A 27,480-nucleotide genomic window follows, 5' to 3' on the forward strand; every position below is an offset into this window, starting at 1 on the left:
TATGTAGAGAAGTGCTTTTCTTAATATATTAGGACTTAAAATGATGTTTTATTTTGGAATGTTATTCTAAATTAGTAAAAACATTTATCTAAAAATTGCTTTTTGTGATACAAATGTATGTTTAGGCCTGCTTCTATGATATTTGGTGTTAAATTTTATAGACACTGAAAAAAAAGTCCATTGGGTCAATTTAATGCAAAAAATGGGGTTACGATAGATAAGATGAAGCTTTATTTCTATTCGGATGTGATAGTCGATGTGTGGTCGCAGGGAATCGGGGTGGGTGGGGGTGGGGAGGGTGGGGGTGCGCGTGTTGTGTATAATCGTCGTAATCTGTGACTAATCTACACAATAGATATTGTATCTGTGTACAAGTAATGCATGATGGACCCAGGGTATTTTGTATGACATATCATGAACCATGTTTATTTTTAAGATTTGTTAAAAACTAAATCTAGTACTAGACAAACTAATCGCGTTCGGCAGCTAGTACTAGACAAACTAATCGTGTTTGGCAGTTCGTATTGTGTTTTATAAAGTGCATGTAAAATTACCATCTGATTCGGGATTAGACTTTACTCTCGAGATTATTCGAAATTATTCTCTCGCCAATGCCCCTCTGTTCGGAGATACTTTTTAGTGACTGAATTGAAGAAGTAGGAAATGTAGTGATGGAATGATGGGCTAAACTCAATATAACAAATCGACAGCCTGAAGTAGGAAATGTAGTGATGGAATGATGGACTAAAATCAATATAACAAATCGACAGCCTGAAGTAGGAAATGTAGTGATGTTTTTTTGTTGGGTTTTTTGTTGTTTTTTTTTTTTTTTATCAAAAATCAATCTGTCAATAAATTTTATACACTAGATTTAAGTTTATAAATCAGTATCGTAATTTTTTTTAGAGCAGTAATAACTCGTATTCATAAATCTACAATTATAAATCTTTTATTGTTTTTTTTTTAAATGCATAAATGTTACCTGTAGTAAAGACATTTAAATTAATATATCCTTTTATTGGCTTTATCATCAAGTTCAAGTTCATTTATTTTGCTCACACCATCAATCGGTGGTACATGAGGTACAATAAATAATAAAAGATAATGATAAGTCATCTTAATGAATCGTGAATAGACCGAAACAAAAAACAAAAACAAAAAAACCAATAAAAAACAAGAGGTATTTACTAAAGCTACAAACAAAGGAAAAGAAAAAGTAAGAAATATGAGTTATGCACGACAGACTGCATCATAAATTTCGGTTATGAAGAAACAGATTTTTTAGCGATCTAAAACTTTATAATGATTTGATTCAGTGAATACAGTATTGGTTCATGGTTAAGATCTCCCTGCATGATTTGGGTAGTTTGTTGCTATCTGGTGTTGCTTTGTATTTTAAGAAATGCTAGTTTTCATGAAGGGCGAATCTTGAATATATATACTCTTGTATTATCACCGAACTTGATGAAAATCATATCTTTATAATTCATATTAATAATGAGCTTGATATGAAGAATATTGTAGCGCACTCTGGCCTGTGTAGAGCACATTAATACTTGGGTGATTTAACACATGTACAATGCATGGTTTCTGTTAAACATTTCCTGTTGAGACTTGTAGCACATTATAAGAAGAATTTAGTCAGGGACTGTTATCATCTACACTTTTTACAGGGCACAACACACTTGTTGTATGTCTTCATAACACGTTCAGTATAATGGGGCAAACAAATTTGTTGTGTATGTGTGTGTGTTTGTACATGTGTGTGTGTCACAATTTGATAAATAAGTTTTTAAAATTCTTTTTATATTTGTAAGGATGACTCTTAAAGACAGTATAGAGTTGATTTAATATATGTAAATTGAGTATTTTTGAAATTGTAAAAAAAATTTTCCCTTGCAGTTGTAGTGCTCATTAATAGTTTTGGAAGAATTTTTATTTTGTAACTACCTGTCTATAAATTTCCCGAAGATTCCAGCTGCTGATGTTCAGTGTTGTAATTTTCTCTCAGCTTCATCAGACTGATTGATACACAAGGTTTTAACACTGTGTCCAGGGTTCTAAGACCATTTCTTGGTATTCTGTTTATAATGGTAACATTTTTCATTATTGTAAACATCGCAGAATTCAGTGTATTAAGAAATACCTTAAAAATTGCTTAAGATCAATATTAAAATTCATAAAATTGCTTTAAGATCATTACTTATCAAAATGCATGAAATGACTTTAAATGATAGCATTACTTATTGAAATTCAGATTAGAATAGAGAAATTAAGAGAACGAATTGAATCATTTTGCTTTTAGCTTTTTCAAAAGAATTTTCGTCATGGACAGATAATTCGACATAAAAAAAAACCCCGTACAAATGCAGAAAGAGTTCACAATTTTGTAAATATATTGTTTTGATATACTTCAATTATTATTTTAATTAATTTCTTAAACAACATCCAGTGTTGTTGAAATATCTGGCATAAGTTTTGGAAATAGATGTTGAAGAAAAATCTACATTCTAGTAGTTTTGGGAAGGTTTGTAAAACTCTGGAAGTTCCTGTTGCCCGACATTAATTACACAATTCTTTTTTATGCATTGACTTTATAATGTACATTTAAAATGACAAGTAAAAACTAGATGTACATGTTTATTTGTGAATTGATATATACTCTGCTGACAATACACATTCTATTGACAATATATACATTTCACAGGCAATACACATTCTAATGGCAATACACATTTCACAGATAATACATATTTCACAGGCAATACACATTTAACAGACAATACACATTTCACAGACAATACACATTCTATTGACAATACACATTCTAATGACAATACACATTTCACAGGCAATACACATTCTATTGGCAATACACATTTCACAGGCAATACATATTTCACAGACAATACACATTTAACAGACAATACACATTTCACAGGCAATACACATTCTATTGACAATACACATTTCACAGGCAATACACATTTCGCAGACAATACACATTTCACAGGCAATACACATTCTAATGATAATACACATTTCACAGGCAATACATATTTCACAGACAATACACACTCTATTGACAATACACATTTCATAGACAATACACATTTCACAGGCAATACACATTCTATTGACAATACACATTTCACAGGCAATACACATTTCACAGGCAATACACATTTCACAGGCAATACACATTTCACAGATAATACAAATTTCACAGACAATACACATTTCACAGACAATACACACTCTATTGACAATACACATTTAACAGGCAATACACATTTCACAGACAATACACATTTCACAGTCAATACACAGTTTGCTCACTCACAAACACAGTATACACACTGACATTACGCATTTTACATGTAACCAACTGTGGAAATGGTGTGTTTAAAATTCTATGAACAATCACAGACCTGTTGAACTTGGTTTGACCTTTCCCTCAGCTAACAGTGTACACAATGATTTATGAATTGACTGTCTTAGAGCTTTTAACATTGATCGCTTTAGTAGTGAACCCTTAGAGTGTAATCTGCATTGGGGACCAGGATCAGCTCTCTATCTATATCTAAATACATTTTCTAATTTCAAATAAATGTCAATATTGATGTATTGGAAAAAAGTGTTTTCTTGCTTGTTGTGTGTTTATATATTCCACTTTGAATAGACTGTATTTAGTATCCCTGATTTGTTTATACCATTAACTGGATTAGAACCTGTGTTTATGGTGTGTTTTTTTTTGCAGTTTCTTAAAGATGCCAAACACGACGTACCTGAGCATCTAAATTATGGCCGCCTTCTTAAAGATCTGCAGAAGGAGATCCGTGCCTTTGACAGTTCTGTATGTGCTAGGCTTGTATAGTGTCTGATACATTCAATTCTTTCACAACTCGCTTATTGATGTCTTGAGGAGAGAAATTAAGAGATAGATTTGTACTTGATGCAGGCCCATGTTCGTAAAAATACAGGCATGTCATGAGCTGCTATTTCAGAGTCATCTATGATGATGAAGTAAATGAGGATAGATTTGATAGAAGCTACAATTACTGCTGACAATTAAGATCTTGGAATAACTTGAGATTTCTTTTTATACGTTTTCAAAAGAATTTTGTCTGTTAACAGTTTGTCACTGAACTGTAAATTACAACCTATCCTAGAGGCTCAGAATGATGTAAAATTACATTATAGTCTTCCTGTATAAAATCTGAATGATGTAAAATTACATTATAATAATTGTCTTCCCGTATAAAATCTGAATGATGTAAAATTACATTATTGTCCTCCCGTATAAAATCTGAATGATGTAAAATTACATTATTGTCCTCCCGTATAAAATCTGAATGATGTAAAATTACATTATTGTCTTCCTGTATAAAATCTGAATGATGTAAAATTACATTATTGTCTTGCCATACAAAATAAATTTCTATATAATGGTATATATTTTATATAACCAAAATTTAATTTTGATTTCATCAATAACTGTGGTTAATGTTAGATACAAAAGTATTGTAATAGCACATTTTTATAACAAAATAAAATTTTCAGATTGAGAGCTATTATAACTTTAATGGGCCTTTAAACCCAGGTGTTTGTTAACGGGTCTGTAAATCCAAATGTCTACATGATAATGAAGGAATTATATCACAGGATTTAGGTCATTCTTCACAATCTTCTTCAGCCCAAAGTCAGTCCTGTAAAGCTGAGAACCAAAGGTGACAAGTTACAGGTGGAGAAAGTACGAGGGGAGAAAAAAAAAAAGAAGAAAAACCTGCCGACGAAGAAACAGATGAAAAACATTGATCTTCTACACCAGCACACCACGGAAGCATTACTAGCCATGGATGAGGAACGAAAACAGTCATACTCACTGACGGTAAGTCACAATGAAAACACTCGTACTCACTGACTCACAACAAAAACACTCGTACTCACTGACTCACAACAAAAACACTCATACTCACTGACTCACAACAAAAACACTCGTACTCATTGACTCACAACAAAAACACTCATACTCACTGACTCACAACAAAAACACTCATACTCACTGACTCACAACAAAAACACTCGTACTCACTGACTCACAACAAAAACAGTCGTACTCACTGACTCACAACAAAAACACTCATACTCGCCGACTCACAACAAAATCAGTCATACTCACTGACTCACAACAAAACTCATACTCACTGACTCAAAAAAACCACTCGCACTCACTGACTCACAATAAAAACACTTGTACTCACTGACTCAACAAAAACACTCATACTCACTGACTCACAACAAAAACAGACATTCTCACTGACTCATAACAAAAACAGTCATACTCACTGACTCACAACAAAAACACTCATACTCACTGACTCACAACAAAAACACTCGTACTCACTGACTCACAACAAAAACACTCGTACTCACTGACTCACAACAAAAACACTCATACTCACTGACTCACAACAAAAACAGACATACTCACTGACTCCCAACAAAAACAGACATACTCACTGACTCACAACAAAAACAGACATACTCACTGACTCATAACAAAAACAATCATTCAGTGATGGTAAGTCACAAAAAAAGACCTGTCCACATTTGTACAAGGACACTTAAATATTTGTACAGGGACACTTGAATGTACATTTGTACAAGGACGCTTGGATATTTGTACAAGGACACTTGAATGTACATTTGTACAAGAACACTTGAATGTACATTTGTACAGGGACACTTGAATGTACATTTGTACAGGAACACATTTTCTTTGGGTGATTCAAATGAAATCCTTTATTAGATATGCATATATATTATTACTATGTACAGTAATTTGATCCGAAGAGACGTCGAATTGGTGGGCTCGGATCATCAGAAAGATGCAATGATGAATTTATTATATTCCCCCTTGTGTATTTTTAAATACATGTTAACTTTGTAAGATAATTAAAAAGACAAACATACAATGAAATTATTTTTATGCCCCCATAATCAGAGATTCAGAGGCAAAAACATGTACATGTAGTTCCCTTTTTGATCTGTTTGTCTCTTTGTCCACACAAACTTTAACCTTAGTCACAACTTTTGAACAGTTTTCATATTTCTGGTGACGAGACCTTTCTTTTTGTATTAAATTTTGATCTCCTGACTTTCACCTTGGAGTTTGACTTACTTTTGAAAAACTTTAACCTTGGTCATAGCTTCTGAATGCTTAGTGGTGCTTTTATATTTTACACATTGTGTATTCCTTGTGACAAGACCTTTTTGTACCAAAATTTGTGACCTCATGACCTCTTGGAATTTGATCTCCTTTTAAAAACTAACTTTGGTCATCACTTTTGAATGCTTACACTCTTTGATCCGAAAAGTCGGATCACACTCTTTGATCCAAAAAGTAGGAACACGGTTTGATCCGAAAAGTCGGACCACACTCTTTGAAGTCAACAGTATCAAAACATGGATTGTTGATGGGTATATAGTAGTTGGTTAGTTGTATATTGTTTTGACATCCCTCTCGAGAATTTTTCACTCATATGGAAACGTCACCATTGCTGGTGAAGGGCTCACACCGCTGCAAAATTTAGGCCTATGCTTGGCGCTTATGGCCTTTTATCAGGGAGGGATCTCTATCATGCCACACCTGCTGTGACACGGGGCCTCGGTTTTTGCAGTCTCATCCTAAGGACTTCCCCATTTAGTTGCCTCTTACAACAAGCAAGGGGTACTGAGGACCTATTCTAACCTGGATCCTCACGGGAAGTGTATATAATGAAGAACTATACAAGTCGGTTAACATGAATAACAACCCTGACAGCTTGTTGCGAGTCGAATAATCTGATAATCACGTTTAATATGTCTGTATACTTTTAAGGACGATGACACAAATTCGGCTTCCCTAAAGGTGAGGATTCCTAAGGCGGGGGCTTACCTTGACTCCTCAATAAAACGGGAGAGATTTGTGAAGGTGGATCCAGACATTAAACAGGAAACAGATGATCCAGGAACAGGGCTCAAACTGAAGGTGTCAAAAGGCAAAATTATCAGGTAGGGCCATTCAAAGGGCAAAATTATCAGGTAGGGCCATAGTTAATAAGTGTCAAAGGGCAGAATTATCAGGTAGGGTCATAGTTAATAAGTGTCAAAGGGCAAAATTATCAGGTAGGGCCATATTTAATAAGTGTCAAAGGGCAAAATTATCAGGTAGGGTCATATTTAACAAGTGTCAAAGGGCAAAATTATGAGGTAGGGCCATAGTTAATACTGTATATACTCGCCTATAAGTCGGTCCGCCTATAAGTCGGTTGTATTATTCAAGGTTATTTTGTAGGAATTTGCCATTGACTCGCTTATAAGTCGGTACAAATTTTTGTCAAAATCGGTTGACAATTTTAAGTCAATGCACTAGTGTTTTTACCTATGTTTCAAAAATATTTTGAGAATTAATAATTATGAGGTGCTCAATATCCAAGCCATATCTGTTTGGGGTTTAAACGCACCCCTTGATCTATTATGGACAATGATCCCTTGTCTACCTAAGCAATTAATATGGTCTCCTAATTACCAGTACCCGACACCGTGTTTAGTGGCACACGCCTCGCGAAAACTGTTATTGTGGGATTCCGGTATAATTCATCGTATCAACAATAGAGTTTTTAAGAGTCAAAAATATCTGTTAACAATATTCAATCTTTTATGAAATATATTTCAGCCGGTATACATATGAATATTTCAATAATAAATCGGGTTCGTAATTCAATTTTACAGATAAACGATAGATTAGTTGAATTGAAAGTATTAGTTACCGGTATGTAAATAATTTTTAACTAGATAAAAATATGTAAATACTTGTACTTTATACATAATTTTAAAATACATAAACAATACAGTATGTCTAGATATTTGTGAACAATAATCATTTGTGTGGTAGTCCATGATAATCGTCGGAGTTGTTTAAAAAACACTACATTACGCTGCCCAGAAAAATATCAATCTTCTTTGGACGCGCCTATAAGTCGGACATAGAGTTTTGGACCAAAAAATCCGACTTATAGGCGAGTATATACGGTTAGTGTCAAAGAGCAAAATTATCAGGTAGGGCAGTAGTGAATAAGTGTCAAAGGGCAAAATTATCAGGTAGGGCAGTAGTGAATAAGTGTCAAGGGGCAAAATTATCAAGTAGTTGATAAATTTTCAAAAGACAAAATTACAAGTGTATCATATTTGTCTAGGGGCAAAAGCTTCAAATTGAAAATGTGTCAAAGGGCAAAATCAATGAATACTTCTAAAGTTATTAATACCTCAAATAGAAAATGCCAGAAGTGACATTAAGTTTAAGTACTTAGATGTATATCCGATAAAAACAAAATCATTTGATTATGATTTGTAATTTATCTGATGCTTTGTCTGAATAAACATAATAATAAACATAATAATAATAATAGTCACTTGATACTGATTTGCGTACATGTGTGTTGAGTTGAACATGAAGAACAGTAAGATGGTATATATTGTACCTACACACTGTATATACACCGGACAATGTTCCACGTTTGTCTGAGCTGTTCCTGTCTCTAAGAGGATACACTGATAGTTTTCTCAGAGCTCATTTTTTGGGTGATGATGTAACAAATCAATGTGTGTAATTTCTCCTTATTCCATATTCTATTCAGTAGAAAGACTGATAATTGATATCTGACATTTGATAGAAAGGAGATGACAACATGATTGGCCACATTGTCGTAAAGAACTAGAATTGGTGTAATTTGTTACTGGGAAAGAATAAACCATGAACTAATGAAACAGTGCATCATGTTATGTATGTTACAGTGAGAAACGTGAAAAATTAGAACACTCCAGTCACAGTGGTGGAAATGAGGAAAATGACAGCGACACAGATAATCTAGTGGTGGATGAGAATCCGAGGCGAAACAAACGTCCAATGGGGTCCCCATCCTCAGCATCCACCATGAAACCCGGCTCACTCAAGCTCAAACTATCTTGTAAGTCTTAAACCAGACTCACTCAAACTCTCTTGTAAGTCTCAAACCAGGCTCACTCAAACTCTTGAAAGTCTCAAACCAGGCTCACTCAAACTCTCCTGTAAGTCTTAGACCAGGCTCACTGAAACTCTCTTGTAAGTCTCAAAGCAGGCTCACTTAAACTTTCCTGTAAATCTTAAACCAGACTCGCTCAAACTCTCCTGTAAGTCTCAAACCATGCTCACTCAAACTCTCTTGTAAGTCTCAAACCAGGCTCACTCAAACTCTCCTGTAAGTCTCAAACCAGGCTCACTCAAACTTTCCTGTAAATCTTAAACCAGACTCGCTCAAACTTTCCTGTAAGTCTCAAACTCTCTTGAAAGTCTCAAACCAGGCTCACTCAAACTCTCTTGTAAGTCTTAGACCAGGCTCACTCAAACTCTCCTGTAAGTCTCAAACCAGACTCGCTCAAACTCTCCTGTAAATCTCAAACCAGGCTTACTCAAAGTCTCTTGAAAGTCTCAAATCAGGCTTACTCAAAACTCTCTTGTTAATCTCAAACCATGCTCACTCAAACTCTCTTGTAAGTCTCAAACCAGGCTCACTCAAACTCTCCTGTAAGTCTCAAACCAGGCTCACTCAAACTCTATTGAAAGTCTCAAACCAGACTCACTCAAACTCTCTTGTAAATCTCAAACCAGGCTCACTCAAACTCTCCTGAAAGTCTCAAACCAGACTCACTCAAACTCTCCTGAAAGTCTCAAACCAGACTTGATCAGACTCAAATTGTCCTGCAAGTCTTTATCTAGGCTCATTGAAACTCAAATTGTCCTGTAAGTCTGAACCTTTGATTGCTCAAACTCAATTTGTTCTGTAAATCTTCTACCATACTCGCTGAAACTCAGTTTTCCTTTATGAACAATGCTGTATACATGTTTTTCATTATGTGACAATCTTGTTGTCTACTGAGTGGTTGGAGGACATTGTTTACAGTCTGGAATATGTTGTATTCTACAGTTGCTGGCAAGACACTACCTCCAGACAACATCGCAGCTCAAGAGAGCTCACAGGAGTCGGAGACCACCACCAGCCAAAGCGAAGTAGACGAGTCATCAGGGATTCCACGCGCAAACCTTCCCACAATTCAGGGAGGGCTCAACTGCAGCATTTCAGACATTTTAGAAGCAAGTGGATACGGAACAGAAACCGACTTCATTGTGGACAATGAGTTAGTACTGATAAGGATTTCAGGATGTCATGTGTAACACATTCCAATTTAACTTCTCAATTCTATTTGATAAAAACCCTTGTCTGGTTGTTAAGAAGCTAGTTTTAACAACTGTTTGTTAAGAAAACTCAACATATTACAATGAACACAGCATCTTTGTTCAGAAATGTCTTAGCAATTGATTGTTGAGAAGTCTCAACAACTGCTTGTTAAGAAAAGAACTGTAAAGTTTAATTAATTAGTTAGAATTTTGTATGTAGAGTTGATTTATTTAGTCAAAATTTCCTAGCAATACCTTTCTAAATGTGAGTGTGAATTTCCCCCCAAACTTTAACACTGATAATATACATTTTATCACTGTTAGTAAATTCTATAAAATTTAGGCGGACATCCTCTCCAAGCATGCGGGATGCCATTCAGGGCATGTTGACGATGAGTCGGATGGGGGAGGGACACCAGTTATTTCGTAATAAGAGGTCAGCTCACAGACTCCAGCATAGAAATCAGATGATAATGGAGGAAGAAGCCAAACTAGAGCAGTGCTATAAAGATGAGGAATTCAGTAAGTCTGTTACAGAGATGGGTCATTTGGTAAGTCTCCTATCCGTGTTAGAGAGGCAGGGCATTCAGTAAGTCTCCTATCCGTGTTATAGAGGCGGGGCATTCAGTAAGTCTCCTATCCGTGTTATAGAGGCGGGGCATTCAGTAAGTCTCCTCTCTGTTATAGAGGCGGGGCATTCATTAGGTCTAGAGGCTCCTATATGTGCTATGGAGGCGGGGCATTCAGTAAGTCTCCTGTTAAAGAGGCGGGGCATTCATTAAGTCTAGAGGTGGGGCATTCAGTAAGTCTCTAATCTGTGTTAAAGAGGCGGGTCATTCATTAAGTCTAGAGGTGGGGTATGCAGTAAGTCTCTAATCTGTAATGTGGAATTGCGGCATTCTTTAGGTCTGTAGTATAGAGGCAGGGCTTTCAGTAAGTCTGTAATCTGTATTATAGAGGCAGGGCTTTCAGTAAGTCTGTTATCTGTATTATAGAGGTGGGGCTTTCAATAAGCCTGTTATCTGTATTATAGAGGTGGGACATTCAGTAATTCTGTATTATAGAGGTGGGGCATTCAGTAATTCTTTATTATAGAGGCAGGGCTTTCAGTAAGTCTGTTATCTGTATTATAGAGGTGGGGCATTCAGTAATTCTGTATTATAGAGACAGGGCTTTCAGTAAGTCTGTTATCTACATGTATATTATAGAGGCAGGGCATTCAGTAATTCTGTATTATAGAGGTGGGGCATTCAGTAATTTTGTATTATAGAGGCAGGGCTTTCAGTAAGTCTGTTATCTGTATTATAGAGGTGGGGCATTCAGTAATTCTGTATTATAGAGACAGAGCTTTCAGTAAGTCTGTTATCTACATGTATATTATAGAGGCAGGGCATTCAGTAATTCTGTATTATAGAGGTGGGGCATTTAGTAATTCTGTATTATAGAGGTGGGGCATTCAGTAATTCTGTATTATAGAGGCGGGCATTCAGTAAGTTTGTTATCTGTATTATAGAGGTGGGGCATTCAGTAATTCTGTATTATAGAGGCAGGGCTTTCAGTAAGTCTGTTATCTGTATTATAGAGGTGGGGCATTCAGTAATTCTGTATTAAGAGGTGGGGCATTCAGTAATTCTGTATTATAGAGGCAGGGCTTTCAGTAAGTCTGTTATCTGTATTATAGAGGTTGGGCATTCAGTAATTCTGTATTATAGAGGTGGGGCATTCAGTAATTCTGTATTATAGAGGCAGGGCTTTCAGTAAGTCTGTTATCTGTATTATAGAGGTTGGGCATTCAGTAAGTCTAGAGGTGGGGCATGCAGTAAGGCTCTTATTTGTATATAGAGGCAGGGATGCAGTTAGTCTGTTATCTGTATTATAGGGACGGGGCATTCAGTAAGTGAAATGTGATATGTTACAGTGAGAAAAACTGATATGATACAGTTAGACTATCAATACAATCCAAGTAGACTAATTAATATCATACAGTAAGACTAATTGATATAGAAATGTCATCGTATGTAGTGTTGCTTCAATTTTCTGCATGTAATGTTGGAGCCCTTTATTAAGTCCAACATGGACATGCAAGTCAGTCCCCTGTCCATTGTAGGGATTTAAAGATTTACATTTTCGTTGTCTAAAACTAAGAAACCTTTATAAATCTGTGTGTGAATGAAATACCTTAGGTGAGCATTGTGTCCCATGGGTATTGTAGTGTTGACATAGAGTATGGAGGACCTTGGGGGTATTGTAGTGTTGACATGGAGTATGGAGGACCCTGGGTTATTTTAGTGTTGACATGGGAGTATGGAGGACCCTGGGGGTATTGTAGTGTTGACATGGAGTATGGAGGACCCTGGGGATATTGTAGTGTTGACATGGAGTATGGAGGACCTTGGGGATGTTGTAGTGTTGACATGGAGTATGGAGGACCCTGGGTTATTGCAATATTGACATGGAATATGGAGGACCTTGGGGTATTTTAGTGTTGACATGGAGTATGGAAGACCCTGGGTTATTGTAGTGTTGACATAGAGTATGGAGGACCCTGGGTTATTTTAGTGTTGACATGGGAGTATGGAGGACCCTGGGGGTATTGTAGTGTTGACATGGAGTATGGAGGACCCTGGGGATATTGTAGTGTTGACATGGCGTATGGAGGACCCTGGGGGTATTGTAGTGTTGACATGGAGTATGGAGGACCTTGGGGATATTGTAGTGTTGACATGGAGTATGGAGGGCCCTCTGGATATTGTAGTGTTGACATGGATTGTGGAGGACCCTGGGTTATTGTAGTGTTGGCATGGAGTATGGATGGCCCTCTGGATATTGTAGTGTTGACATGGAGTATGGAGGACCCTGGGTTATTGTAGTATTGACATGGAGTATGGAGGACCCTGTGTGTATTGTAGTGTTGACATGGAGTATGGAGGACCCTGGGGGTATTTTAGTGTTGACATGGAGGACCCTGGGTTATTGTAGTATTGACATGGAGTATGGAGGACCCTGGGGGTATTTTAGTGTTGACATGGAGGACCTGGGTTATTGTAGTGTTGACATGGAGTATGGGAGACCTTGTGTGTATTGTAGTGTTGACATGGAGTATGGAGGACCCTGTGTGTATTGTAGTGTTGACATGGAATATGGAGGACCCTGGGTTATTGTAGTGTTGACATGGAGTATGGAGGACCTTGGAGATGTTGTAGTGTTGACATGGAGTATGGAGGACCCTGGGTTATTTTAGTGTTGACATGGAGTATGGGGGATCCTGGGTTATTTCAGTGTTGACATGGAGTATGGAGGACCCTGGGGATATTGTAGTGTTGACATGGAGTATGGAAGACCCTGGGTTATTGTAGTGTTAACATGGAGTATGGAAGACCCTGGGTTATTGTAGTGTTGACATGGGAGTATGGAGGACCCTGTGGGATCACTATATATGTCTGTCTTCTGTGCCATTTCTTTCTTCTGAGGGCATATCTCTCACAAAAATGGGGAGAGTTTGCTGAAATCTTGATGAAATACTTCTCTCTACAGTATACCCTGGTCTGGATTTGTCTGATGAAGAAATGGAACAGATCCGGAACAACAAAGGCTCCAGAGATGACAACTGGAACCCTAAAGGTCAGGGGTCATTTTGACACTATCCAATCAATGGTAGATATCACTATGACAATCCAATTTGGTGAACATTTTTTTGTAACTAAATTTGGATTACAGTTCCGCAGACCCTTGCTTTCTTAGGTTTAAAAATATGTAAATTTCCAATTTTTTTTTCTTTTACTGATAGCAATGAAATAAGATATAGTAAAAATTTATTGAAATGATCACAACCTCTATTAAAAATACGGGTAATAAATATAGCTACAAAATTGATTATACTCTGATGCTGATTTAATATCGCACTAATTTTGGTTTTGATTTTAACATAGATTGGGTTTGGATTGCAATTTCTTTTTCAAAATGCACTTTGCATAAACACATGGTAAACACTAAAGCAGGCAGGCTTAATTATATCTGAAACATATAAAAACATTCTGTAGTAGTTAGGGCTATACAGACCATGGATATCGGCCTGGGTAGCTCAGTGGTCAGAGCACCTGACTAGTAATGCAGGGGTGCCAGATTCGATTCTCGGTCCAGCCATAGATTTTCTCCTCTCTCCTAAATACTACATTTGGTGCCAATGATCACCCCTGCACTGCAGATTGTCCTGCGAGGGGCAAAAAGAACCTGGGTTGTGTGTGTCTTTGAGGGCGATTGATTGAATATTGTTTTACGTCCCACTGGAGAATATTTCACTCATATGGAGACATCACCACTGCTGGTGAAGGGCTGCAAAATTTAGGCCTATGCTCGGCGCTTATGGCCATTGAGCAGGGAGGGATCTTTATCATGCTACACCTGCTGTGACACGGGACCTCGGTTTTTGCAGTCTCATCCGAAGGATCACCCCTATTAATCGCCTCTTACGACAAGCAAGGGGGCACTGAGGACCTATTCTAACCCGGATCCCCCGAGGGTGAAGACAAATTAAAGAGGAAGGAGTGTAGTAATTAGGGCTATACAGACCATGGATATCGGCCTGGGTAGCTCAGTGGTTAGAGCACCTGACTATTAATGCAGGGGTCTGGGGTTTGATTCCCGGTCCAGCCATAGATTTTCTCCTCTCTCCTATATACAGACATTTTATTTTTCAATCTTTATTTATGTTTTTTTTTTTTGATATTTCAACCGATTGGCCCATTTTTAAATTTGGAGATTCTGTATTAAATCTAATTGATAAGAAAAAAAGATTTGCCTTTTATATCTAAAACATTAGGGTTCAAATGGTCTGCAGTGAGTTAGAAATAATGAGTGCAGGCATGATCCTACACCAATTTCACATATTTCATTGATATGATCATTTGACGCATTGTATGATGAGAGAAAGAGCATATAATTAGGTCTGCACTCTGTTTTCTGTTTTGAAAATTTCTTTCACAATGGTTAGTTACATGTATGAAACTACAAATACAGAAGTATTGAGAATGATTTCTCCTTGGTTGAATTTCATAGGAGTTTGCACGTACCCTTTTTTTTCACGCAACCTAAAGCACAGTTTCTCGACCTATGTAGTTCATGTAGAATTTTACGTGTCAAAACATACCATTTTTTCATGCAGCCTAAAGCTCTTCATCTCTCATACTATCTAGTATGTGTAGAATTTTATAGAAATTGGCGCATACCCTTTTTACACGCAAACTAAAACCCTACTTTTCTTGAGCTATTTAGTACATAACGAATTTTATGTGCTGACAGCCCAAAGCCCTACTTTTCTCGAGCTATGTAGTACATAAAGAATTTTATGTGTTGACAGCCCGAGTCCATGTGTCAGGTGTGAAAGGTGAGAGGCCTCACAGAGAGGGTGTCAAGAAGGAAGCAATAGAACAGGTCCTAGCGGCTGCCGCAGCCAAACCTGTGCCATCTGTAAGTACCACCAGTTGTTGTTTGTCAATGTTTTACACCTAAGTATTACATACCAATGTTTGTCCCTCCCCGGATTCAGAACCTCTACCTTGGGGGATCATGAAATTTGCAATTTTGTAGAGGCCTTCCTGTTCTACATCACTATGCATTTATCTTTTTTACACTTGTGCAGTTGTGGAAATTTTTGAAAATTAATATATTTTTGGCAGTTTTTGCCCGGCCCTAGGGGTGCAAGAGTCCTGAAATTTACAATTTATGTTACTCATGTCCCAAAGATGCTTGATACCAAACACTGTTGTATAGAGTTATATTGTGTATCATGATAGCAGACAAATTTGGGTGCAAATTTAGCTTTTGAAAATTTGGCAGCATGATGCCAAACTACTAAAATAAGCCAGAATTATAACCCTACCGGATAAAAAACCCCGCTATACAGTATTCAGATTTTGATATCGTAGAAGAATTGTGCTGTGATTAACTGCAGAACTGTAGCTTTCTGAGGAAAGAAACTGGGACATACCAGTGTGAGCTACAGATCTTCCCCTCTTAAAAGCTATCAGTTTACAGCAAAACTTTTATGGGAAATATTATGTAAAACATGGAGAATTCTTTGTCTGCTACGCCATGCTTATTATCGTGAGATATCTCGTTAGTGGAAAAGATGGAGTTTAGCCATATTTGGACAGCATACTGAAAAATTAAAATGTTGTTGACAATCGGAGCGAAAACATAGTTGTTCAACATGGACTCGAGCCATTCCGGTAAAGAAAGAAAAATCATGGTGGCAGAAAAAAAAGTTACACACAGCTGTTCGTTTTTTAACTTAATATCAAATTTAAACATCCCTAAGCAAGCAAAAGTTCTTCTCTTCCATTCTCATACATAGTCTTCACGAATACATTTAAAACTTTTTGGATAGTCGGACCAGTGAACTGTCTGAATTTACTGGCCCACAGTGAAATTTAATGGCCCCCTAAATTTTCATATGTTTATCACATTCATGATGGAATGCATTGTAAAATTGTACAATTAATTGACTGAAACTATGGTTATTAATCGTATTCATATCCACCCTAAGACATCCTTTCTGTCGATTCCAGAAAAACAACACCGTACACGGTATTTTCTCTCTTCGCCCGCAAACAAGACTTCAAATTCACGCATTTTTCACAAATATGAAAACAGCCCGAGTGCACTTTAGGAAGTAGCCTTCTCTACCAACATCAAAGTAGCCTTCTCTACTAACATCAAATGTAAATGATTGATTAATTGTATAAACTATAGAAATTGCATTAAATCAGAGATAACTGCAATTGACGAAGTTCATTTTAATTGGACAATGCAATAAAGCAGCAATTACCGGTGTGTGGTGAGAAACAGAAGGCGGCCATTTTTGTTGTTTCAACAAGTTGTTTGTTTGATATTCACGTACAAGTTATCATGACAATTACAAGTATAGTTATCGTTCTTTACGAAATAAACAAACCACAATGTCCAAACACTTACTTTATGTGCTATTTTTTGATTTATTTTTATTTTGATAGTAAATTTAAGCAAATAAGAATTTTAGAATATCTAAATCCCAACATTATATTTAATGTGACTTACAAAAAGTCTACAAGCCCATCAGACTTCCTGATTTTTAATTTTCACTGACCCAACCGTAAAATTCAATGGCCTCAGGTCTTCGGACCACTGAATTTTGTGAAGACTGCATACATTGCAGGGTTTGACATTAACTTTTTTGGGCACTAGACCAATTGGGTTACTTAAAATGATTTTTGCTATACCTGACCTTACATCCACTAGCCCTGAACAACGTTCCAGAAAAAAATCTTATAAGATTCTCCATATCTAAATACATGTACTTAATTTAAATGAAAAACGTTAAGTTTGAACTAAAATGCATTTAATTGTCTCAAAAAAATCTTTAATCTTGTCATTCAATTTGATGCTTTTACTTTCAACCCTATTTTCAGTTTCTTTAAATTTTTACCGGCACGGAAATTCTTTAATCCATTTAGAATAAATTGACCTCAATATTTTTTTTTTTAATTTCTATTTCATAAGCCCTGCTTTGTTTCTTCCCAACGTTTTCCTTTTTTTTCCTTGAGACATCTTTTGCTTTCATTGAGGACGAGATTTCATATTTGATTATATAGACATTCCCGCACATATGTTTAATAAACACTTTCTTATATTCAATTCAAATGAACTGTTTTGGTGTTTTTTTAATGAAAATGAATTCAATAATTCTATTTAACCAAAACATAACTTTACACACATTAACAATGTGTAGATGTCGTAGAACATCACTTACGACCGGACTTATTAGAACTAAAGATAGAGATTATGTCATCATGCGGTTCAAAATTGCTCGCAAACTCTTTACAGTTATTTTTTTATGAATAAAATATCTTATGATTTAAAGTAAAGTTTCTTAAATTTGTTTATATTTTTAACACGACCAGTCGGACTAGTAAATAAACATTTTACCCGACTGGACCTATCATTAGTAGTCTCGGTCGGTCGGACGTGCCTTAGTGTCAAACCCTGCATTGATGTAAACACTACCTTATATGGGTATATGCAAATAACTTGTCAACCAGAATTTCATCGTCAGTACATCAAACACCATGCACAATGGGAATCAAGAAATTGAAATATATCAAAATTGTTGAAAACCGTAGAATAAAGTCTTACAAATCGCTAGTTAAGGTTTTAAAATCTATGTATACATGTAGATTAAGAAACATTATTTACCATATCATTTTTGTTTCTGTAACTGTAAATAAAACAAGCAAAAGTTTAGAATGATTGAAAATGTTGCAGAGGTGAATTATCCTGCATTTGCACCATTACGAAGATTTTCTGGAGTTGTTGCCCCTCCGTGCATGAATTTTTCAGAATGTGATGTCCCCTCAATCAGGTATTATCTTGATTGCTTTGTGAGCAGATTGTAAAATGTGTTGATTGATTTACAGAAGCCAAAGAAGCCACGAAAACGATTAAAATCTGAAAGTTTCTCCGAGTCTGACGCCAGCAACACTCCAGGAACAGCCTTGTCCTCATCTGCCCCAGGTGAGTCCTGTTTAACTTCAGTAATGTATTGGAACCCCGTTATTGCATTCCCCCATTATTAAGTTAGTCCGCATATTACATTGGAATTTCAAAGCACAAAACCATTTCTTAACAAACCTACATGTATATAAGATAGACCTAGTTATGATGTTGTCCCACGATGCTGGCACTTGATATTATGTTGTATAAATTTCGACAAAAACGTAATAAACCCGTAATTATTCAATAGTGATTCTCAAGATAATCAGCCATTCACACCCTGACTGCTATGGCGTGTAAAACGTTGCTACATTCGATAATCTTATGATGTATGTTCAATATCTTGTGAAGTATGTTCAATATCTTGTGATGTATGTTCGATATTTTGTGATGCATGTTCGATAATCTTGTGATGTATATTCTATATCTTGTGATTTATATTCTATATCTTGTGATGTATGTTCAATATCTTGTGACGTATGTTCAATATCTTGTGAAGTATGTTCTATATCTTGTGATGTATGTTCAATATTTTGTGATGCATGTTCGATAATCTTGTGATGTATATTCTATATCTTGTGATTTATATTCTATATCTTGTGATGTATGTTCAATATCTTGTGACGTATGTTCAATATCTTGTGAAGTATGTTCTATATCTTGTGATGTATGTTCAATATTTTGTGATGCATGTTCGATAATCTTGTGATGTATATTCTATATCTTGTGATTTATATTCTATATCTTGTGATGTATGTTCAATATCTTGTGATGTATGTTCTATATCTTGTGATGTATGTTCAATAATCTTGTGATGTATATTCTATATCTTGTGATTTATATTCTATATCTTGTGATGTACAGTATGTTCAATATTTTGTGATGTATGTTCAATATCGTGTGATGTATGTTTTATATCTTGTGATGTATATTCGATATCTTGTGATGTAATGTTCTATATCTTGTGATGTATATTCTATATCTTGTGATGTATATTCTATATCTTGTGATGTATGTTCTATATTTTGTGATGTATGTTCAATATCTTTTATCATAGGTTGTGTTGATATAAAAGAGCAAGATCAAAATATAAACTAAAATATAGATAATGATAGGTGTATTTGCAATCAAGAGTTTGTCCAAGAGAAAAAACCATGTATTCCACTGATTTATAAATTCATCATATTTACAATGTTGAGTTGCAGTATACGTAAGTGTAGTTATATGTGTTTTAAGATCAATCAGCAGTTCCTGGGTTGATAGGCTTTGTTCTTTATTCATTCTAAGACTTATTTAAAATAGGGAAAGTAGACACCAAATTCTGTTGTTTATGCAAAAATAGTGACGCAACAATTATTCATCTGCTTTGGGATTGTCCAAAAGTACAGGAGCTTCTAAGATCTATCATAACTTTATGTAATACAAAAGGTATCAATATTACATTAGATAAAAAAAACTTTTAGTTTTGGAATCACTAGTTCTAAAGAAATAAGCATTATTCTGTTAATTATCAAATGATATATAAACAGGAAAAGATGTCACCAAATGATATTTTTAACGGATTTCATTGGCAACATTTATTATGTTGCCCAGATATTTTGCTATTTTATTGTGACAAAAAATCGTAATAACGGGGTTCCACTGTATAAGTCATCTGCCCCAGGTGAGCCCTGCTAAACTACAGTAGTACAAAAAATAATTGTATTCACAGACTTGACTGAGCCCTGTTAGACGGCAATAACATAAAAATGTATAGAATGAAGGAAGTATTGACAGTGTGAGTTACATAGAATGAAGGAAGTATTGACAGAGTGAGTTACATAGAATGAAGGAAGTATTGACAGACTTGGGGAAAATCATTTATTTAAATGAAATATGAAAGAAGACATTCATTCATCCTTTTTAGTGTAGCTTTTAGGTTTTCATTTTCTTTTAGCTTGTGGTAGAAAAAGTTATTTTCAACCCCTGGAATGCAGGAAGTATTGCCTGCAGGTTGAGATGATAAAACTTAGATTGCTGGAGCCTGCCTCAGAGGTCTCTAATTGACCATGCAGTTTTCGTATTTTTGATTGACATTAATTCCTGTGACCTTGTTTATGCAGGCTCAGCATTCCGTCCAAACCTAGTCAAACCAGTTTGTCCTCAGGGAGAGATGTCAAGCCCTATCAAAGGTAGGAAATAATTTTTATATCCTCTGTTGTGACACTTTATAGACAGTGAGATGGTACTTTATAGACATTGAGGTGATACTTTATAGACATAAATGTGGTACTTTGTAGACAGTGAGATGGTACTTCATAGACATGAATGTGGTACTTTATAGACATTAAGGTGATACTTTATAGACATTAATGTGGTACTTCATAGACATGGATGTGGTACTTCATAGACATGGATGTGGTTCTTTATAGACATTAAGGTGATACTTTATAGACATTAATGTGGTACTTTATAGACATTGATGTGGTACTTTATAGACATGGATGTGATACTTTATAGACATGGATGTGATACTTTATAGACATTGATGTGGTACTTTATAGACATGGATGTGGTACATTATAGACATGGAAATGATGCTTTATAGACATTGATGTGGTACTTTATAGACATTGATGTGGTACTTTATAGACATGGATGTGATACTTTATAGACATGGATGTGATACTTTATAGACATTGATGTGGTACTTTATAGACATTGATGTGGTACTTTATAGACATGGATGTGGTACATTATAGACATGGAAATGATGCTTTATAGACATTGATGTGGTACTTTATAGACATTGATGTGGTACTTTATAGACATGGATGTGGTACATTATAGACATGGAAATGATGCTTTATAGACATTGATGTGATACTTTATAGACATTGATGTGGTACTTTATAGACATGGATGTGGTACATTATAGACATGGAAATGATGCTTTATAGACATTGATGTGATACTTTATAGACATTGATGTGGTACTTTATAGACATGGATGTGGTTCTTTATAGACATTAAGGTGATACTTTATAGACATTAATGTGGTACTTTATAGACATCAAGGTGATACTTTATAGACATTGATGTGGTACTTTATAGACATTGATGTGGTACTTTATAGACATGGATGTGGTACATTATAGACATGGAAATGATGCTTTATAGACATTGATGTGATACTTTATAGACATTGATGTGGTACTTTATAGACATGGATGTGATACTTTATAGACATGGATGTGATACTTTATAGACATGGATGTGGTTCTTTATAGACATTAAGGTGATACTTTATAGACATTAATGTGGTACTTTATAGACATCAAGGTGATACTTTATAGACATTGATGTGGTACTTTATAGACATTGATGTGGTACTTTATAGACATGGATGTGATACTTTATAGACATGGATGTGATACTTTATAGACATTGATGTGGTACTTTATAGACATGGATGTGATACTTTATAGACATTGATGTGATACTTTATAGACATGGATGTGATACTTTATAGACATTGATGTGGTACTTTATAGACATTGATGTGGTACTTTATAGACATGGATGTGGTACATTATAGACATGGAAATGATGCTTTATAGACATTGATGTGATACTTTATAGACATTGATGTGATACTTTATAGACATGGATGTGGTACTTTATAGACATGGATGTGGTACTATATAGACATTGATATGATACTTTATAGACATGAATGTGGTACTATATAGACATTGAGGTGGTACTTTATAGACATTGAGGTGGTACTATATAGACATTGATGTGGTACTATATAGACATTGAGGTGGTACTATATAGACATTGAGGTGGTGCTTTATAGACATTGATGTGGTGCTTTATAGACATGAATGTGGTACTTTACACTTTTACTTTGAGTAGTAACTGTTTATATTTTTATTTTGCAGCCAAAAAACCAAAAAAGGGGCTAGCTACAGCTAAGCAGAGACTCGGGAAGATTCTGAAAATCAACAAACTGGGCATGTTTTGATGTCTGAGTCTGTGGAGAGCATTGAAACCTCTATTTCATATGTTACCAGTGTTACACTGCTTGAATAATCCAATGTACCTTATTTATGACACTCCATGTCCAAGAATGGAAAGAGAAGAATTTCTTTGTGGTTATTGAGAAACAAAAATCTGTGGTTGATATCAAGTTTTGTTTGTACATAGAGGGAGTCAATCTCCTTATTTAGGGTTTGTACCACTGTTAAAAAAATTCTCATGACAAAAATCAAGGTTCAGAAATACTTTTATTTTGGATTTGTGTAAGCAAAGAAAAATGGAAATATTTTTTTTAAGATTATACAATGTTTGCGTGTTACAATATGAATGATTGAATAGTCATCAGAATGAAGACTGTTTTACTTGATATGCGGTCGTTGTTATACAGACAGAGAAATCACATGTTCTAATTATAGTCGTGGGCTTTAAGTGATACAGGCCCTCATTGTTATTTCTGCTGTGCAGATATATTCCCTGCAATAATAGGATCTCAGGTCGTCCATCAAACCGCAAAACTCTCAAAATCTACACACAGTCCATCAAACCGCGAAACTCTCAAAATCTACTCACAGTCCATCAAACTGCAAAACTCTCAAATTCTACACACAGTCCATCAAACCGTAAAACTATCAAAATCTACACACAGTCCATCAAACCGCAAAACTCTCAAAATCTAAACACAGTCCATCAAACCGCAAAACTCTCAAAATCTAAACACAGTTCATCAAACCGCAAAACTCTCAAAATCTACACACAGTCCATCAAACTGCAAAACTCTCAAATTCTACACACAGTTCATCAAACCGTAAAACTCTCAAATTCTACACACAGTTCATCAAACCGTAAAACTCTCAAATTCTACACACAGTTCATCAAACCGTAAAAATTTCAGATTATACACACTGTCCATCAAACCGTGAAACTCTCTAATTTTACACACAGTCCATCAGCTTTCATTTAGCTACCATATTTTGACAGAGAAAGCCATGCTGTTTAAGTCATCATTCATTATGAATTATAGAATTAGAAATAAGTTATTACAAATTTTAAAATTTTCATTGCCCAATTAAATATATTGATATCCGGGTTAATATATTGAGATCGGGGATTTAGATTGTAGATTTAAGGTTTAACTTCTTAGTAACTGTAGTAAACATTATCCTGAACAGCTGCTTTCTTCTACATTTCAATGTTTCTGTGACATTACAAAATAAACAGCTTTGATTCTGGTTACAAGATGAAATGACCTTGTTTTAGATAACAAGATTAAGTGACCTTGATTTAAATTATAAAATGACCTGTTTTAGATAACAAGATTAAATTACCTTGATTTAAATTATAAGTTAAAATGACCTTGCTTTAAGTAACAGGATTAAATGACCTTGATGTAGGTTACAAGATGAAATGACCCTGATTTTAGGTACAGATTGAAATGAAGAGTGATGTTGAATAATCAGTTGATACCAGTACTACACAGTTATCCATTATTTGCTACAGCAGCAACTAACAAATATCTGTCTCCCCATGACAATTGTACCCTGTATTGTTGGGGGTAGAATTTTGATGTTAGATATAGGGACTACATGAAGGTACTGACAACATCAAGGTAGAGAGCCCCAGGGGTAAGGGTAGAAAGCCTTGGGGGTGAGGATAGAGAGCCCCTGGGGGTAAGAGTAGAAAGCTTTGGAGTAATTATAGAGAGCTTGCGGGTAAGGGTAGAGAACCCCTGGGGTAAGGGTATAAAGCCTTGGAGTAATTATAGAGAGCCCGCGGGTAAGGGTAGAAAGCTTTGGGGGTAAGGATAGAGAACCCCGGGGGTAAGGGTATAAAGCCTTGGAGGTAATTATAGAAACCCTTGGGGTAAGACTGACAGTTGCAATGATCCTTCAATCTTGTAAATCTCACATTGTTCTGTCATAATCCCCGCTCTACATGTTCAGTTGCACAAAGTCATTCTGAAGACCAGAAATGTGACGCTCGTCGGATTGTGGGTATGAGGAAGACATTTTTTGAGTTCTGCTGCTAGCTGATGTGTGTGGTTGGCAATATTATATAGGAATGATTTTATGTGCTATACCAATTTTAACACTGATTTTCATGTGTTCTTATTTTACTGTCGATGGAATTTGTGAGTGATTTCATGTGGTGTACAGATTTCATCAATGACCTCTATTTGTGGTTAGATGTATGTTTAGTTGATGCGATTTTGACATATAAAACTAACTGTTGCCCAGTCACAAAGATCTGATTACATAGTTTTGATTGTTGTTAGATAAGAGTGACTTACAGACTACAGTAAACAAGATATGTGATAAAACATGGTAAAGAACACATTTATGGTGAAGGTTTTTATTAGGAAGATCATCGTTACAACAAATTGAAACGGACATCTAACATTTTCTATAGCACATCTGCTCCAAGTGTTTGTAGAAGTAAAATTAAGTTCACAGTCGATAAATTTCCTCCTCAATCACAATGAATCATATGTATCTAGCAAATATTTTTGTATGTATATTTTTGTTTTGACTGCAATATCAGGGTTAATGTACACATTCTATATCAGAAATCAACAGCACTAACAACAACCACAAAACCCATTTTTTTTACAGTTTGCTATAGCATGTAACCCATTTTATGGGGAAAGGTTTTTTTTTTGTAACAGAAAATGAAATTTGCTGAAATGTACTAAAGAATAATGTGTCCTAAAAAGTAAGGCATTGAAAGCATAGTAAACTGAAAACGTGCTTGTTTGACAACAGAATATGTAATTAAGTATGAAACTAGGCTAAACACTGTAATGTTTTATTCATTAATTATAGAAGTTATCAAAAACTCAAGAAGTGCATAAATTCTGAATCAATAACTTCAAGGGGGGACAATTGGTGTCTAAAATAAATAGAATGTCAAAATGTGGGGCTATGATGCAGAGCAATTGTTAAAGGTCTTTTGTGTGGGAAGGGAAATTATTTTTCTAAAAACTGGCACCAAGACAGGTTCTATTTTTTGTGTAATCTGTCATTTAAGTTCCTGTTTACACTAAAAAGTTAAATTAACTCGGGTAATGTTTGGTTCACACATTATGCGTTAAGTCTGGGTTTACTCAATCCACTCAAATCTAAGGTAGCTAGTTGACTCACTTAGTATGATAAATCAGGAGTCGAATTAAATTTAAAGTGGGTGATTTTGAATCCACTTTGAGCAATATTTGGTAAGTTGACTTGTTTGATCTTGCAGTTTGAAGACAATGTGGGGGTAAATCGCATTTGTTTCAACTGAATATTAATGGTGTCATTTTGTGAATGAAGGGAACTGAAGTTTTTTTGTGAGTTAAGTTAATAGAAATAAACTTGCACCATTGTGAACTGACCATATCACATACGGAAGGCAGAATAATGAGTTTGTAAGATTTTTGTGTTTACCGATTGGAAAACTAGAGAGGCATGGGAAGAAGAAAAAAAATGTATGCAAACACAATATGATGGTTGTATATATGAAGCACAAAGTAAACTGCTGAATTGTCAGTGAATGTTATTTATTTGTAGATTTTTCATTCAATATTGCTAACTTATTTGTTTTATTGGAAATAGAATATGTAACATATTTTATTTATAGACTGTTAAAAGTGATATTATGATCCCTGTATATTATACAGTTTTCATGTGTACATATTTATAAATGAATCATTATTTTTATTTAAAAGAAATCAAAATATTTTTTTAAGATTGTGCCTTGTGTTTAATATATTCAGTGGTTTTTTGTTGTTTTTTTTAAATTTTTCCCTGTGTTGATATAAGAATGTACAACCATCTAGGACACATTCTGTGGAACAATTGAAACGAAAAAAAATCAATCACTTTGTAAGTACTTTATGAAGTTTGCAAGCTTAAAGTGTTGCAGTTCATACCATCATGTATTTTCTGGAAATTTATTTCTTATATTTACATTCTACTTTCATTTTTGTCATAATCCCCAGATGTTAAAATAGACGCACTATTTTTTATCAAGATTCATACCCACATTGTTCACAACTACATCACATGAGGATATGGTTATTGTTATAACTGGTAATGATATCAATGGCTAGGACATTATAAATGTACATACATGCAGGTGATGATTCTGTTTAATTTATACTAGGTGTTATAACATATTCATCAAGAATGTTCACAATGTATGATGTAAAACTGTGTAAGTTGTTTAGTATTTTCATAGAATGTCTGATAAGCTGTGTGCTTATAATGGCGAGTTCCTCTGGTCTCTTAATTTATGTAGTATTAATTAAGTACAATTAACTGAAATCAACTAAATATCTCTAAACCTATTGAATACACAGACAAATTAACATGTATTGAATCTCCAAAACAGAAAGAATTAACGACTCGAACACTATTGAATACACACTGTCAGATATGATTAAATTAACGACTCGAACACTATTGAGTTGATGTTAAAAGTATGTTAGAGCCATTCATATTGTAATTTAGCATCTCGTTAAATGTAACGCAATTGTTATTAATTATATAGATATACAAACTGTGTTGATTACTGTCTGTATCATAGGATCTATGCTGTAAGCCTGCGTAATGAATCTTCCAGTCGTGCATTTTCCTTTCATTTCCAATCTTTGTCGATTTCTGATCCTTATCAATTTCTAATCTTTGTCAATTTCCGGT

At 35.1% G+C, this 27,480-nt stretch overlaps 1 protein-coding gene across 3 annotated transcripts in view; it reads left to right on the forward strand.

Moving 5' to 3' along the window:
* Window positions 1–27,480, forward strand: part of LOC130048040 (histone lysine demethylase PHF8-like) — a 56,754-nt gene that overhangs the window by 28,968 nt on the left and 306 nt on the right. For all 3 annotated transcript variants that reach the window (XM_056144030.1, XM_056144031.1, XM_056144032.1), the window contains 11 exons: window positions 3,761–3,856; window positions 4,697–4,891; window positions 6,884–7,056; window positions 8,839–9,011; window positions 10,008–10,218; window positions 10,602–10,780; window positions 13,793–13,879; window positions 15,615–15,724; window positions 18,709–18,805; window positions 20,887–20,955; window positions 22,711–27,480. The exon at window positions 22,711–27,480 is cut by the window's right edge and continues 306 nt beyond it. In XM_056144030.1, the coding sequence (XP_056000005.1) occupies window positions 3,761–3,856; window positions 4,697–4,891; window positions 6,884–7,056; window positions 8,839–9,011; window positions 10,008–10,218; window positions 10,602–10,780; window positions 13,793–13,879; window positions 15,615–15,724; window positions 18,709–18,805; window positions 20,887–20,955; window positions 22,711–22,793 (1,473 nt within the window). In that variant the 3' untranslated portion in view covers window positions 22,794–27,480. The remainder of the gene's footprint in view (window positions 1–3,760; window positions 3,857–4,696; window positions 4,892–6,883; window positions 7,057–8,838; window positions 9,012–10,007; window positions 10,219–10,601; window positions 10,781–13,792; window positions 13,880–15,614; window positions 15,725–18,708; window positions 18,806–20,886; window positions 20,956–22,710) is intronic.

The sequence above is a fragment of the Ostrea edulis genome, chromosome 7, assembly GCF_947568905.1.
Source record: "Ostrea edulis chromosome 7, xbOstEdul1.1, whole genome shotgun sequence".
NCBI classification, from domain to species: Eukaryota; Metazoa; Mollusca; class Bivalvia; order Ostreida; family Ostreidae; genus Ostrea; species Ostrea edulis.